The sequence below is a fragment of the Borostomias antarcticus genome, assembly GCF_949987555.1.
Source record: "Borostomias antarcticus genome assembly, chromosome: 4".
NCBI lineage: Eukaryota > Metazoa > Chordata > Actinopteri > Stomiiformes > Stomiidae > Borostomias > Borostomias antarcticus.
This window is the reverse complement of record NC_140237.1, coordinates 35248176-35265192: the sequence shown is the minus strand read 5'-3', so window position 1 is coordinate 35265192 and position 17017 is coordinate 35248176. Positions and strand designations below refer to the sequence as shown.

Genomic DNA, 17017 nt, shown 5'->3' with positions numbered 1-17017 from the left:
ATCATTTCATTTCATTTCATTTCAAGCCTTTATTTCCACTCGGGGTCCACTGAGACCCTCATTTCTGATAGAGCCGAGTTGATCAGATGGTTTGACTGGATGGATTTTGGAAATTGAATCTACTGTAGTTCATCAGAGTGAAAAGTGAGTTTACTACCATCTTGCTTAGACCTATCATATCCTCCCAGATCAATACAAGTGTGGAGGTTGTATGCTAGTGAGGAAGCAGCTGTGGATTGTTTGTGGTGCCAGGGTGATGGATCCTACAGCACGCTGCGTTCCCCCCACAGTGGCGCAAGGCAGGCTTCGAGTCTTATCAGTGTTTGCCATCGTGCAGGCTGCTGCAGAGAAGAGGATCTATCCGCTGTGAACCTAGTTCAGTCCAGTCACATGGGGCTGTTGCATCACAAGCTAGACATGCGGATTCAACGGACGGTATTTTGTTCTGTGACAGAACCATCTCTCAGGAGATGACAGGGTGTTAGTCTTCTAGTGGGGCGAGGAAAGTGTCTGTGTGTATAACCAATCGTAACACAAGGCGATCTTTAAACAAGCTTTTAATTCTCGCCCAGTCACACGCAGGCAGAGCATTCCCCTCGCTTCGCTTTTCCGCTGATCAAATAATGCTAAAAAGCAGCGGGGAAAATTGAATTAGGGGCCTTGCATCTGTGTCGTTTTTTTCCCTCCTTTCTTTTTCTCAGCAGTGCTCTTTTTTCCTTCTTCACTGCCCTCACCCCAACCCCCCCCCACCTCCCCTCTCTCTCCTCCTCTCCACCTCCCGCCCCCACCCTGTGTGGTGAACATCCATCTCCTCCTTTCCCAGCCCTGGAGACAGAGCTGGCCTCTTACCCCGCTCCCCTTGATCCCTCATCAGGGAGGCCAAGTGCAATATCCCCGTCGCTAAATTAGCATTTTTCTCATTACCATCTCCTCTCACCTGCCGCCTGGCGTCAGGACACTCCCCTCCCACGCTTGGAGACGCGCTGTGGTGTTGGCAGGGCCCTTCGAAGGTCGGGTGGCCGCACGTGGCCCTGGTCGAATCTCCCGTCTCTCTAAGGAAACGACATTTGAATATAAACAAGTGTTGGGATGTGATGAGGCCTGGGTTAACCTCTCTGAAGCTCTAGTAGTCGGGCGGGCGAGGGCTGTGGTGATCACAGCTATCTGCCCCTCTCCTTGACCACTAATCCCTTTTTGCGGTTGGGCAGCATTTATTTTGCTACAGTATGTGTTTACAGTAGCTGTCATGTAGTTCTGCTTTGTCGAGCATAAAACCACATGTAAACTATACGAATGCGTGGCCAAATGTAAAAAAGCATCAACGAGCTACAGTGCTTGGCCCTAGTCTATTCACAACTGACAATAATCTGGATGTTCGCCATTAATTAAGACAAGGTATTAACTGTAATCAGTTTTTACATCCTGTTTCACTAATGAATAGAGAGAGATCAGTGTGAAACACCAGTGAAATGATCAGAGAGGGAGAGATAATTGGCACCAGCAGCTGAGGAGATGGGGCACACTGTGTTATGAGGCCTCACAATCATGTCAGCGACTTCCTCAAGAGTGCACCGTGGGATGAACAGATGAGCATATTAGTACTGTTAAGCCATTTCCAGTTTTTTATTGATTTTGGTAGGCTACTATCAGCCCTCTATCGTGGTACAAAATAGATCTATATAACTGAATTGGAAGTGGTTAATTTTCAAGAGTTTATGGATGTAGAACGCCTGGTGAAAGCAACTTTGTGTGGCGTTGTTACTCGGAGCCCCATATACAAGCCTAAACATGATTAAATCAGCGCACACATTAAATCAGCCCACACGATTACATAATGAACAAAATACTCAGCTAGCCAGCTAAACTGCAGTACGAAACTGTCACCCCGTGTCATCTACAAAGTAGCAGGAGGCTGACTGTTTACTATTTCCCCTGCACACGCAACTTCAACACGTCATCAGGTCACGCCTTTTTTTTAATGGCACGAGATCTACCAGCTGTGATGTATTGGGCACCCCTGGACTAGCATCACTCTAAGCCTAGCATAGTTATCTCACAGTCATTAGACCTATTGTTAGCCTAGAATGCTCAATTACCCAACAGTACAATATTGTTAGCCCTGCATAATAAGTAGCCATACATTAAATTACTGTTAGCCTACAGGAGCATAAAGTTACCCACCCATCCATTATCATGTGTAAGAGCATGGACTATTACTGTACTGTATACATTATACAACAAGGGGGGGTTTGATTAGCTAACGACGCTAGCCTGCCCATGTTCCCTCAGCCCTAGGATGTTTTCATATCCCCCCCCCTATCCACATGATGCCCTATGTTCCCTCAGCATCAGAGACAGCCCTTCCATAACTTGTTGTTATGGCCTGAATGTCAGGGTCCCCCTAAGCCCCCCCCCTAACCCTAACCCCCCCCCCAACACATACATTCACACAGTGCATTCATTTGCTTAAGAGTAGTAAACCGTGTTCAACTGTGCTCTTCACCATAAGCAACTGTTCCGATGCATAAAATTAACGGATAATATCTGATCTGACCATATTATTGTCCTATTTCATGTTTTATATTCGTGACCTTGCATCTTGGTTTCGTACAAGTACAAGGAGCATCAGAATGATGATTTTTTCAGTCGTACAGTGTACAGAAGGCTTAATCCACTCCAAACTGCTCAAAAGCAGACAGCTAGATTCTGTAGGCCGAGAGGAATCCAATGACGTCCACCTCTTGACATTTAGTCTGCTACTGTAGATCAACCAAAATACCTTTTCATGCAGCAACAACTACTACTGTTGTGATCACTAAGGTTCTTAACTTAACGGAATTGAGTAGAACATAGAAAAAATTAGCATCATGGCTAATTAAGTTAATTTTAGTCAAAATGTATATTGTTTAAAAATCTGTCACTCTGTGCTTGGGACCCATGTGGATACCCGTGCCAAATATGAATGCTGTGAGGCGACGCTGTCCAAGTACACTGTCCAAGAATTGCTCAATTATGTGTTAGATAGATTAATAAGTAAATATAATAATAATAATAATAATAATAATAACAACAACAACATGTTTTGGTCACCACTTTTCTTTTACTTTTGTTTTTTACTTTAGCCATTTTGCTTGAACTAAAAGTAAATACAGTGTAATAAGTTCTATCTGACTTAAGATAAATAATAATCGCCCCTCCCTCTGCCTATGATCTCCCCTCCCTCTGCCCATAATCGCCCCTCCCTCTGCCCATAATCCCCCCTCCCCCTGCCTATAATCCCCCTCCCTCTGCCCATAACCCCCCCTCCCTCTGCCCATAACCCCCCCTCCCTCTGCCTATAATCCCCCTCCCTCTGCCCATAACCCCCCCTCCCTCTGCCCATAATCCCCCTCCCTCTGCCCATAATCACCCCTCCCTCTGCCTATAATCCCCCCTCCCTCTGCCCATAATCCCCCCTCCCTCTGCCCATAATCACCCCTCCCTCTGCCTATAATCCCCCCTCCCTCTGCCCATAATCACCCCTCCCTCTGCCCATAATCACCCCTCCCTCTGCCTATAATCCCCCCTCCCTCTGCCTATAATCCCCCTCCCTCTGCCTATAATCCCCCCTCCCTCTGCCCATAATCACCCCTCCCTCTGCCTATAATCCCCCCTCCCTCTGCCCATAATCCCCCCTCCTTCTGCCCATAATTGCCCCTCCCTCTGCCCATAATCTCCCCTCCTTCTACCCATAATCCCCCCTCCCTCTGCCCATAATCTCCCCTCCTTCTACCCATAATCCCCCTCCCTCTGCCCATAATCCCCCCTCCCTCTGCCCATAATCACCCCTCTCACTACCCATAATCCCTTTCTCTTTGCCCATAATCCTCGCTCCCTCTGCCCATAAGACAAATAAGAAGGCAAACAGTACTATGCTGTTCTTATTGAAAAGGGATCTAAATGAGTGATTGTCAACTTTTGCCAGGGACTGACAATCTGCAAGTGCTGTGATTTGGGGACTGTTTAGAGTTTGACTACACAGGGCTGAGGGAACAGAGACATGCTCCTCGTTATTCTGCTCATAACTGCTTTGATGTTTGTGTTTGTTTCAGAACTATCACGAACTGCAACCTGCGGGTGATCCAAGCCAGGGCGTTTGCACAGAACCCTCATCTACGTTACATGTGAGTACATACATGGATTGTTCAGTCCTCTTCCTAATTAAAAAGCAAGCACATTTCCGACTTAACCCGGAAATTCAAAATGGGCCCACAGTTATTGTTTCTGAGAGTACTGATCAGAGCTGCTCCTTTCTTGCCAGTCAGTACATTTCTCCCCAGGATGTTAAGTGAAACCGAGCATGGAGTCAATGGGAATTGCTTGGCTCTGACCCTCAGCTGTTGTACTTTGGTTAGAATCTGTCTCCTCAATCATTGGAAATATGATGCTATGGATACTGGACTGGGGGAAAAACTGACATCGTTATGACTCCCGTTTATTTTTAGTAAATGAGAACTTTTTTGACATGGCTAATTGGAATCCTATTCTGCCCTTTTTGTTGAGAATGTTGAAGTCCGTCGAAGTACAATACATTGAAACTACGGTTCAATTTAGTCCACCTGAGGGTAGTGTATAGTACTGAGGGTAGTGTATAGTACTGAGGGTAGTGTATAGTACTGAGGGTAGTGTATAGTACTGAGGGTAGTGTATAGTACTGAGGGTAGTGTATAGTACTGAGGGTAGTGTATAGTACAGTCTGTCCCAGTCAAAGTGTAACTGTCTGTAATATTTTGTTTTCTTTTGTTCTCTTTTGAGAACTTTTAGTTTGAAGTTTAGTATTGTACAAATTTACCAATGTTTGTATACCTTTATCTGACCGACACCTGCCTGCACATGCATCTCTAGCGGCAGCGTCCTTCAAAATAAAGGTATACAAACATTGGTAAATTTGTACAATACTAAACTTCAAACTAAAAGTTCTCAAAAGAGAACAAAAGAAATATTACAGACAGTTACACAAAGTACCAGAGAGTGGGGAGAGCTGGGTACTTTATTTAACAGAGGCTGATGTGCCACCACATGACAGGCTGTTATTCCCCAATTTTCCAGGAGTAAACGAGACTAAATCATTCTGTTACCTTAACAGACCTCATGAATAATTTACTGTCTGTTAGAGCATTCAGAGTTTGTCTCATTTAAAGTGTTGATCACCGAATTGTTGTGTGTCTGTGTGTGCTTGTGTTTGTGTGTGTACTGTATGTGCGTGCGTGTGTGTGGGTGGGTGCTTGTTAAACTACCCTTGTGGACCCTGATTTGCCCCCACAGGGAAAGAGAAACAAGAAAAAAAATTCCCTTGTGGGGCCATTTTGATGGGCCCCATAAGGTTATGGTTCATTTTATGGTGAAAGGTTAGGGTTTAGGGCTTGGTTTACAATTATGTTTAGGGTTAGGGGTAAAAGGTTATGCTTAAGCTTAGGGTTAAGGTTAGAGTTAGGGGTCAAATGTTCTGTTTAAGGTTAGGTTAACATTTTATGGCAACAGTTGGGTTTAGTGGGCCCCACAAGGATAAGGATATTCATGCTAAAGTGTGTGTGTGTGTGTGTGTGTGTGTGTGTGTGTGTGTATGCACTATGGGGTTGTGTGAACACACAGAGTTGTATTTTGCCTCAGATTTATTGTGTGCGTTTCGTGAGACATGGTATGAGTGTATTGGTGTGTCTGTAAGTGATTGCATTTATGTGTGTAAATTAAATTAGATTGATCCTTATCCTTTGGAGGAAAATTATTGGTTTGTGTTCCTTGTGAGTTGGTGGAAATACGTGTGCAAACTGGATGGAACCATTCTGTGTGCCTAGAAAGCCGACTGGCTAAGCTGGAGTAACTCATCAACATTTAATGAATGGGATAAAAATCCTTAAGGGCTGCCGTCACTTGAGTCACAAATGGAGCAGATGGACATGCTAAATTGGATGTATTAAGAATGGGGATGGGTGTATGGTGACAAAGATGATGGTTTATGTCTTTTTTGAGACTGTGGGTTTGAAAGGGGGCACAGATTCCAGTGCAGAGATGTTCTCTTCAAGATTCCCCTCCCTGGAGCGGACAGTCATTCGGGGAGGAAGGCCTGTCATCATGGATTGAACCGTATGAAGAACTCAATCAGTTATTTATGAGTTTGTTTATTTTCCAGTTGCCGTTCCTTTCTTTCGGTTTTGAGAACGGTTTCTGAATGTGCTTAGAGTAATTCATAACTATGGATATTAATGTTTGTAGTAGGCTACGTTGCCAAATGTTGCTGCTATCTGCAATAAGCAGAGGATAAGCTATCTCAAAAGGCAACTAATTACATCAGTTAGCTTTTAGTTTTTGGCGTGATTGAGCTATGGGATCTTCTCCTTGTATTCTCAGGGGTCAAAGCCAGACAATAAACAAACTTTGTTTTTTATGGACACTGTTTCAATTTGAGTTAACGGACTTGCAAGACCTTGGCCATGTACTACGAAACAGGATTACGGGGTTAGTGTGATAACTTGCGTGAAGGTGGATCACTTTTCACCGTGCTATATCGCCATGGTAACTTATGCTGCCGAGCTGTGGGCGATGCGGAGAACCGATGACGCGATGAGGGCTGTATCACCAACAATGCCTCAAACTGTGTGTTGGAGCCATAATGTCATTTTGTTTGTTTTATTTAATCCATATGAAGCACTGTACATGCAGTTGAACCTGAGGTGGAGCATTATAACTAACGTTGGCGAGAAGCAGGTGTGTATGAGAAGCACAGTTTTGTCAATGGCAATTGAGGGTGACTGGCGTGCTCGAGTTGGAATTGGAATTTGCTGAATGGAATATTGGCAGCAGCACAAACACAAGTATATTAAGCAATAAACCACGAGAGGCCGTGTGTTATAGTGATTTTATAACAGCTAGGGGGCGTTGTGAGCCTATGTCTGCTGATACCTCTGGATCCCAGACAAGTTCATAGTAGGCATCGCAATATTATTACATTACAGGCATTTAGCAGACGCTTTTATACAAAGCAACTAACAATAATTGCATTTAACATAGGAAAAGCCAATGTACTACTATTTGCCAGAACTCACAAGTGCATCTGCTTTCTAAAACAAGTGACTAAGAGCATAATTTAGTGCTGAAGTGCAAGAATACCAACCTAAAATACAATAAGTGCTTAAGAGGGAGGATCGTTGTAGTACTTATTGAAGAGATGAGTTTTGACAAAAGATGGGCAGCAACTCTGCTGTCCGGACATCAGTGGGCAGTTCGTTCCACCACTGCGGGGCCAGGACAGAAAAGAGCTGTGACCGTGACGATCGACCACAGGGGCCTCGGAGTGATGTGGCAACCATTCGCCCCGAGCTAGCAGAGCGTATCCTCCTGATGCAGAGCAGGCGAATCCTCATGATGTTGTAGATCTTGAATCTGCAGGAGCGTGTGACGGATGTGATATGTGTGGAGAATGACAATTCAGGGTCACACCCAGATTCCTCGCAGTCCGAGTCGGCGTCACCACTGTGTCTTCAATGGTGATGGCCAGGTCCCGGTGTGGGAAGCCCTTTCCCGGGAGGAGCAGCAGCTCAGTCTTGTCCAGATTGAGCTGGAGGTGATGTGTCGTCATCCACTCCGAGATGTCAGCCAAGCACCCAGCTAAGCGTGTCTCCACTTGTGTGTCAGAAGGGGGGAAATGACAGGAACAGTTGGGTGTCATCGGCATAGCAGTGATAGGAGAAGCCATGCGAGCAAATGACAGAGCCCAGAGATGTATTGTAGAGGGAAAAAAGGAGAGGACCCAGGACAGACCCTTGTGAAACCACCATAGTCAGACTACGCGGTTCCGACATCGACCCTCTCCATGTCACCTGGTAGAAGTGGCCCATCAGGTAGGATGCTAACAAGGAGCGTGCAGAGCCAGCGATGCCTTTCTCCTCAAGGGTGGAGAGGAGGATCTGGTGGTCTACTGTATCAAATGCTGCTGACGGGTCTGGGAGTATCAGGACAGAAGAGAGTTCACTTTCGCGGCATGGAGTGACTCCGTCACTGCAAGGAGGGCGGTCTCTGTCGAGTGGCCAGCCTTGAACCTGGACTGGTGAGGGTCTAGAAGGTCATTCTGGTGGAGGTACGAAGATAGTTGGTTAAATATAGCACATTCAAGTGTTTAGCACAGCCTATAGTTTTTGACATCAGAGGGGTCGAGAGCTGGTTTATTTAGGAGGGGGGTGACTCTTCCAGTCTTGAAAGCGGAGGGAAAGCATCCTGATACAAGAGATGCGTTGATGAGGTGGGTTAGGAAGGGAAGGAGTTCAAATGCAACAGACTGAAGGAGAGGTGAGGGAACAGGGTCTAGGGAGCACGTAGTGCAGGGGTGGCCAACCCGCGGCTCGCGAGCCGCATGCGGCTCTTTGCCCGTCAATGTGCGGCTCCTCCATCCATCCCCCCAAAAAAGTTGGCTTGCGGCTCTTCCATCCTTTCATTAAAAAATAAATTTATTCATTCCATAAGAACGTTTCTCTCTCTCTAGTTTCACTGTGCATTTCTTCCCGCCCATTTTAGTTTATTGCAGATTTGTCATAAAATCATGATTCGTTTCGCTAGTGAGGAAGTCGCGTGAGAACCACTTCAAACCAATCATATAGGTAGCAAATCACCTTGGTAACAAAATTATTAGTTGCGTTTACATGGACAGTTTGAATCGGTTTCAAATAGGTTTGGAAGACCAAACCGATTGAAAATATGTCATATAAACACCTCAATCCGACTGAAATGCCCCAACCCGATTGAAATTCCAATCGCTTTCAAGGAGGTAGTTTAAACCTTTTCGAAATGGTCCGTCATACTACCTTGAAACGGATTGATGCTGCGTTCTGCGTTCATTCTGCGCATGCTCAAGACTTGACTAATCAAGGCATGCTCGACAGTTCCGTAGTCAGCTGTTTGTAACCATCGTAACGCAATCACTCACGGCTGCGTGCGCGTTCGAAACATTTGTTTCGTTGTCGCATGTAAACATCCAACCAGTTTACTTTGTATCCCATGTATACAATCAAGCTGAAATCAGCTTGAAATCAACCAGATTGAAAAATATTTGTCATGTAAACGCACCTATTGTAAACAAAATAATTTGCTTTGCGTGGGTCATTCTCTTTTACGACAAAAGCTAACGTAGCCTAGGCTACTGTACACAACCAAAGAATGGCTGGAAAGAAATGCGCAGCGAAAAGAAAATATGAAGACGAACACAGGACATTTTTTACCCGAGTGGGGAGAGTCATTTTTTCTTCATAGAACATAATGGTAAGCCATTCTGTCTGATATGCATCATTGGGACATTTCAGAGCCTCAAATCTCGAGCCCAGCCCAGCCCAACCCAGTCCAGTCCAGTCCAGTCCAGTCCAGCCTAACCCAGCCCAGCCCAGCCTAACCCAGCCCAGTTCAGCCTAACCCAGCCCAGTCCAGCCTAACCCAGCCCAGTCCAGTCCAGCCTAACCCAGCCCAGTCCAGCCTAACCCAGCCCAGTCCAAAATATATTATGTCAGAAAATATCTTGTTGTATGTATACATTTTAAATAAATTAACTTTAAATGTATATTTAATGGACAATAATGTTTTTCTTCTTATTTTAGACTGGGGTGCCTTGGGATTTTAAGTATTTATGAAGGGTGCGGTGACTGAAAAAAAGGTTGAGAAACGCTGGTATATATGGTGTGGCTCTGGGTGGTACCACAGTAATTTTTGTGGCTCTTAGTCTCTGACTGGTTGGCCACCCCTGACGTAGTGGGTCAGTTAGATGTTACAAGGTTGAGGACCTCGTTGGCGGAGAGGGGAGAAAAGTGGGATAAGGTGGGACGTGGAGAGGAGGGGGGGAGCGGAGAGGAAAGAGAGGGTGGAGGTGGGAAGGTGAGGTTGGTGCACGGAGCGTTGACCGGTGGATGGCGGAAAGAGGATCTGATATTGTTAACTTTCTTGTCAAAGAAGGTGGCGAAATCATCAGGGAGAAGGGATGAGTTGGGAATAGGAGGTGGGGGCTGAAGTAGTGAAGAGAAGGTTTCAAAGAGTTTTTTAGGATTGGAAGCAGAGGTTGGAATTTAAGAGCGGAAGAAGGCAGCTTTAGCAGCAGATAGGGAGGAGAAGAATGTGGAAAGAAGAGATTGGAAATAAAGAAGGTCCTCTGGGAGTCTGCCTTTTCTCCATTTACGCTCAGCTATTCTCAGGCTCCATCTATCAGTACGCACTGAGTCCGACAGCCATGGGGCATCTGTGACCTAATCCAACAACACACCTCCAGCCGGTCCTTGAGATCATCGGATCAAGGGCTCTTGGCGGTGCCCTGGACCCGGCTGAAAACAAAGGGGGATCGGTCTTTTGGGGCGGTGGCCCCAAGGCTGTGGAACTCGCTCCCTCAGGAGCTGAGAGCTGATGAGGAGCATATTGCTCCTCTTGGGTAAAATGCGATGGACGGGACTTGGTTATGCGTATTGTTTGCTTTGTCCATGGCTGTGTCTGAATACCCATACTATGAGATTGGAGGTAGGTATGCGTTTGGTCTTTTCGTGCAGATACCTCCCTTTTTACCGTGAACGCGCTCATAGCTAGATTGGACCAGCTGGGTAGTCTTAACAAGTTGATAGCCACCGCCGTGGTACCGTTTATCCGTGATTGCGGTTGTTTGGTTTACTCAAGCGAGCTAGTTATCCTGGATATGTTGAGCTAGCTTCATAATACAGGGCCCAGGTCTGAGACCAGGGTTAATCCATGAGCAGCCTAACAGAAATCCAGTGGTGGTAATTTTAACGAGCACTCCCTCAGGTTATAACAACATGCAACAGTACGCTGTGTCGGTCTCGCCTGCCGCTCTGATCCTCTTTTGTCTGCCAGTACAAACTACCAGTCTATCATGCTACAGATAGTACCAGACTATCCTGCTACAGATAGTACCAGACTATCCTGCTACAGATAGTACCAGACTATTGTGCTACAGATAGTACCAGTCTATCATGCTACAGATAGTACCAGTCTATCATGCTACAGATAGTACCAGACTATCATGCTACAGATAGTACCAGACTATTGTGCTACAGATGGTACCAGTCTATCCTGCTACAGATAGTACCAGTCTATCACGCTACAGATAGTACCAGTCTATCATGCTACAGATAGTACCAGACTATCATGCTACAGATAGTACCAGACTATCCTGCTACAGATAGTACCAGACTATCATGCTACAGATAGTACCAGACTATCATGCTACAGATAGTACCAGACTATTGTGCTACAGATAGTACCAGACTATCATGCTACAGATAGTACCAGACTATCATGCTACAGATAGTACCAGACTATCATGCTACAGATAGTACCAGACCATCATGCTACAGATAGTACCAGACTATCATGCTACAGATAGTACCAGACTATCATGCTACAGATAGTACCAGTCTATCATGCTACAGATAGTACCAGTCTATCATGCTACAGATAGTACCAGTCTATCATGCTACAGATAGTACCAGACTATCATGCTACAGATAGTACCAGACTAGCATGCTACAGATAGTACCAGTCTATCATGCTACAGATAGTACCAGTCTATCATGCTACAGATAGTACCAGACTATCATGCTACAGATAGTACCAGTCTATCATGCTACAGATAGTACCAGTCTATCATGCTACAGATAGTACCAGACTATCATGCTACAGATAGTACCAGACTAGCATGCTACAGATAGTACCAGTCTATCATGCTACAGATAGTACCAGTCTATCATGCTACAGATAGTACCAGACTATCATGCTACAGATAGTACCAGTCTATCATGCTACAGATAGTACCAGACTATCATGCTACAGATAGTACCAGACTATTGGGCTACAGATAGTGCCAGACTATCATGCTACAGATAGTACAAGACCATCATGCTACAGATAGTACCAGTCTATCATGCTACAGATAGTACCAGTCTATCCTGCTACACGTAGTACCAGTCTATCGTGCTACAGATAGTACCAGACTATCATGCTACAGATAGTACCAGACTATCATGCTACAGATAGTACCAGACTATCATGCTACAGATAGTGCCAGACTATCATGCTACAGATAGTACCAGTCTATCATGCTACAGATAGTACCAGACTATCATGCTACAGATAGTACCAGTCTATCCTGCTACAGATAGTACCAGTCTATCATGCTACAGATAGTACCAGACTATTGTGCTACAGATAGTACCAGACTATCATGCTACAGATAGTACCAGACTATCATGCTACAGATAGTACCAGACTATCATGCTAGATAGTACCAGACTATCATGCTACAGATAGTACCGAGCCATTCAGCTCTCTCATTTCTACAGCTTGATCAAAGCACCTATGGAAATGGCTTCCAACAACAAAGAGATCTGATTCAAGGTCTTGGGTCTTGGGCTTTCAACTTGTTTGCAACAAGCAACCTTTAAAAAAAAACAAAAACGCTGTGGATCGGGCTTTAATGTGCGTCTCTGCTGTCTGTGTCCTCGTTTGAGAGAGAGAGTGTTTGTGTGTGTGTCTGTAGTAAATTAAAGGTTACTGTGTATCTAGATGGCCAGACAACACACCTCTTTATCCTCCGTATGAAGGAGAGACCTAGGGGGACTGTTGTTACAGGGGAAGGGAGAAAGGTCAGTGGGCCCCAGGGAGAAGGAAACTTGGAAGTCTCGCTCATTAAATCTACCCGGCCTACGTGACACCATGGAACCAAAATGTCACTTTTACACTGGCTGTTGCTCAGAGTGAGCCCGCCTTCAAATAAGACCTGATTATTCTGTGTTTATTTATCGTCTGGCTTTAACCCCCCCCCCCCTTCCTCCTCCACTTCGTGCAGAGAGTGTCTTTGGTGTTTGAGGTCTTGAGGTAAGGTACTAATTGAGAGCCTGGGAAGTCGCTGGCTTACCTTAGTGGGTGTCAGTGTGTCAGTTCCCATGGCGGTGTTTTGCCTGCGGCTTTTACAGCTGAGCGTAAATAGACGAGTATGCAAATGTGCAAATGAGTGCCATATTTTAACGTATGTTCCAGACAAGTGGGCTTCTCTTAGTTCAATCACTGTAAATAAGGGTGCTTAGAACTAGAATATGCCTGCCTGTTAGGGAACGCTCTCACAGTCGATGCATTATTTGGACACTGAGTGCAGCATTAGCCAAATTGACGTTTCGCATGAAGACTGTGCCTTGAACCAAACAAATGTACTTGGTTGTGAATATATTCTGCATCTAGCCGTCTCTGTTCTGCCTTGTTACAGTGTGTTTGCATATATAGAATGCAGTATGTAAATTAGATCTTGGTCACTGATTATTCTCTTGACATCTGTGGTAAAAATAAAGACAATGATGATGTGATAAACAGCTCTGTCTCACCTGAGTCATATGTGTGTGTGTGTGTGTGTCTGTGTGTGTGTGTGTGTCTGTGTACTGTATGTGAGTATTTGAGTATGTGTTTATTAAATAGTGTCTCTATTTGTTATGTCTGTTTTCATAGACACACTTTCTTTCCTACATTATGAGTGATTCAGCAGTCACTGACCTCACACTAGTTCTGGTCTACGGGGTTCTGCGTTGGTGCTGTGGTGATTCAGAGTCTGTCAAATTGGAAGCTGGCATTATTCTGTGGGAAAAGGTTGTGTGGTTCCCTTGGCATTCTTCTAACGTCCTCCCACAGACCAGGCTGTTCCTGCTGCAGTTAGCCGCGGCTACTCCACCGTTTATCTTGAACCCGTGTGGATGTGGAGGATGGTCGGGGGTTGAAGGGTACTTTAAGGTTCTTATCTGATTGTAGGCCACGCCGCCTCCGCTGTTTCAGGAACTTTCCCGCACACAATGCATCATAGGAGTCACTTTTTAGCTTGGGGAATGGTTCATTTCTTCTCCTCTCTCCCCTTCTGTCTACCTCCTCCTCCTCCTCCTCCTCCTCGTCCTCCATCTCAAACCATCCCAAGATAATTCTATACAGACCTATCTTAGACACAATGTACAGTAGCAACTTCAAATACGGATACTGTACGCCTAGGCTAAACCCTTTTCATCGTCCCAATTAAAAATGCCTTGATGAACTGTCTGCTAATGAACTCCCAGATAATGAACAGCAGATGAGAAGTGAGGTGCTATTCAGCTGCACTGCACACAGAACAAACGAGCAACCCAAATTGAATAAACATAAATTCATTCTGAGTTTGTATTTAGTACATGTCATCTTTCTCCTCCATACTTGGATGCTAATCTCATGGTAAGTGTGGCCTGCTAAGGCTAGATACCCGCGCGACCAAGCGTGATATCTGCTATACAGGCTGGCAGATTGAAGTACAGTCTGTCTGTCTGTCTGTACACACCTGCCTGGTGGTAACTGGAAGACACAATGGTGCTAAATTGAATTGTCAGAGGACTGCAGGTAGGGTCTTATCTAGATGGCAGTGAGAGCTGCCTTGGCCTAACATTATTTTATTCTGGCACACAAGGCAGGTTGATATCAAAGACATTGGCTGTACCGTTTGGAGACTATATAAAAGCAATAGCCTTCTCTACCAGTTTTTAGCAGGCAGGGCACTTTCAAAAAGGTATTTCTACAGGTTGTTTCACATGAGTGGGATATTTGGGAAGATGTTTCTAAAGCGTTCCTTATTTTTGTGAAAATCGTGTCTACTAATGTCAAGATAAAAAAAACATCCTTAGAAGCTTTGTCACTTTGAACTACTTCCGTTAGTCATTCCCCACCGGAGCATGTGAGAAAGGTGGATTTTGATTGGTGCGTGGAGCAGCTTTCCACACAGTTTGAGCATCAGCCTTCTCCCACGTTCCAATTTACCCCTCCCACGACAGGCTTGGGAGGAGACAGCGATGGCTGTCAGTAGCCTAATGATATTCATTCATGGGCCTACAGGAAGATGTGGTGGTATGTCTTCTATGTTAAAAGTACCCTAGCCTACTACAATGTCGTTGGTCATCGGTTTCGTGTTAGGCAAGCCATCGTTTACGTTTTTCTAAGGACTGCTTTAGTGCTTCCGGTGATCTATCCAAACATCTGAAACACATTTTCAGGTGACCAAATGCTGTCTCTCACTCCTGGCTGTTGACAGCAACCGATTAAATGAATGCTGTGTCGGGGAAGAGGGGCTACTGTTTGGCACAATAAGCCGTCAGTCTTGGCATATCTTCCTCAAATATTTGCAGATTTCAATGCATGCCACATCATTTGAAAGCTTACAATGTACACTTTCATAACCTGTAAAAAACAGAAAAATGACCTTTCCGTACATAAACACCAAACCACCAGTGGTTGTCACACATGTGCCACCACCTGGGGGCGCTCACTACAATTCATTATTCCCACTACCAAGTACATTTTGCTTTGTACATAAAGAACTATGCTTGGTGTCTCAGTAAAAGTGTAGTTTATTCTAACCAGGAGCCCATCTGCTTTCTAAATCCATTCAGAGTTCAGTGTGAGGTGTTCAGTAGCTCTTCTGGTGCTTGTTCTTATATAGAACCTGTAGAATGCATTGTGCATATCCACTAGTGCAGTAGCACTATATGGACTGCAGATGGAGCCGTAGACTGTGTTTCAAGAATGTACTCCTGGAAGGAAACAAACTGTTGTGTGTACAGTTTTTAAATGAACAATATCATCTTAGAAGCCTGGTCTTTTCTTCATGGGTGGCTGTATAGCTCATGAGGTAGCGCGGATCGTCCAATGATAGGGTTGGCGGTTCGAATCCCGGCTCCTCCTGACGACATGTTGAAGTGTCCTTGGGCAACACACTGAACCCCAAATTGCTCATTATGAGCAGGCTGGCACCTTGCATGGCAGCTGCCACCATTGGTGCTGTATGTGTATGTGTGTGTGAATGGGTGAATGAGAGGCCTTCATTGTAAAGCACTTTGGATAAAAGCGCTATGTAAGTGCAGTCCATTTACTATTACTTTTTTTTTTAAAACATTTTTTACATCGTTTTCATCACATATTTTTTGTCCTACAGAAAGTTAAGGTGAGGTTCTTTTTATGTTAACTATTTTAATCACTGATATTTTAAGTCATTACTTACTTTTCGTGCAGGTTATGCACTTGTTTTCTGAAACTGTTTATTATCACTGTGTGCTCTGCAAGTGAACAGTGGTTCACTGAATCATTGAAGATTTACAGTATAATGGTCAACATATCAACAATTTGTATGTCTATTTTTATGTGAAGCACTCCGTGCATGTAAATTCTCTGTTGTAAAGCACTTTGAGCTGCATTTATTTGTATGAAAGGTGCTATAAAAATACAGTTTTATGATGATTATTATTATTATTATTAATAACAATAATACTAATAATTGAGTGTGACAGCTAAAATAGCACAGTTTAGTTGTTAGGATATTGCAGGGTGATGTTTTAACATATTTAGTTGTAAGAGTGGGTGTGGGGTATGTCATTCAAGGCTGCTTTGTCACTCAATCACTCAATATCAGAAGGAATTATTTAGCACATTTCACATTAACATTTATGAATCAATGTCTTAAGATAGTTAGTTATAATACGATACTTAAATAATCCCCATGGGGCAAATTTGGGGTTTCAGCAGTGGAAAAAGTACAGCAGCAGTGGGGGAAAAAGTACAGCGAAATAGAGAATATACATAGGTAATATACATAATAGATAGCATTAAATGAGAATAAAAATTAAAAGAAAAAATTTATACACAGTATATATCCTCTACATAAGTATATAATACATACATACATACATACATACATACATACATACAAACATACAGTCTACAGAACATGCAGTTCTGATATATAATTTCCTATACATGAGTGTGTGTGTGTGCATGTGCCCGAGAGAGAGAGAGTCTGTGTGTATTGGAGACAGATAGAGACAGCGAGAAGGAGCGAGTGTCATCGTGAGCCCGGCCACCCCAGACACAGGCCACCCCAGACACAGGCCACCCCAGACACAGGCCACCCCAGACACAGGCCACCCCAGACACACACCACCCCAGACACAGG

At 44.4% G+C, this 17017-nt stretch overlaps 1 protein-coding gene across 2 annotated transcripts in view; it reads left to right on the top strand.

Annotated features, from left to right (window-relative positions):
• ntrk3b (neurotrophic tyrosine kinase, receptor, type 3b) overlaps nucleotides 1-17017 on the top strand; it is a gene marked incomplete at both ends in the record, with an annotated part of 161635 nt that overhangs the window by 26520 nt on the left and 118098 nt on the right. For both annotated transcript variants that reach the window (XM_084436618.1, XM_084436619.1), the window contains one exon: nucleotides 4092-4163. In XM_084436618.1, the coding sequence (XP_084292744.1) occupies nucleotides 4092-4163 (72 nt within the window). The remainder of the gene's footprint in view (nucleotides 1-4091; nucleotides 4164-17017) is intronic.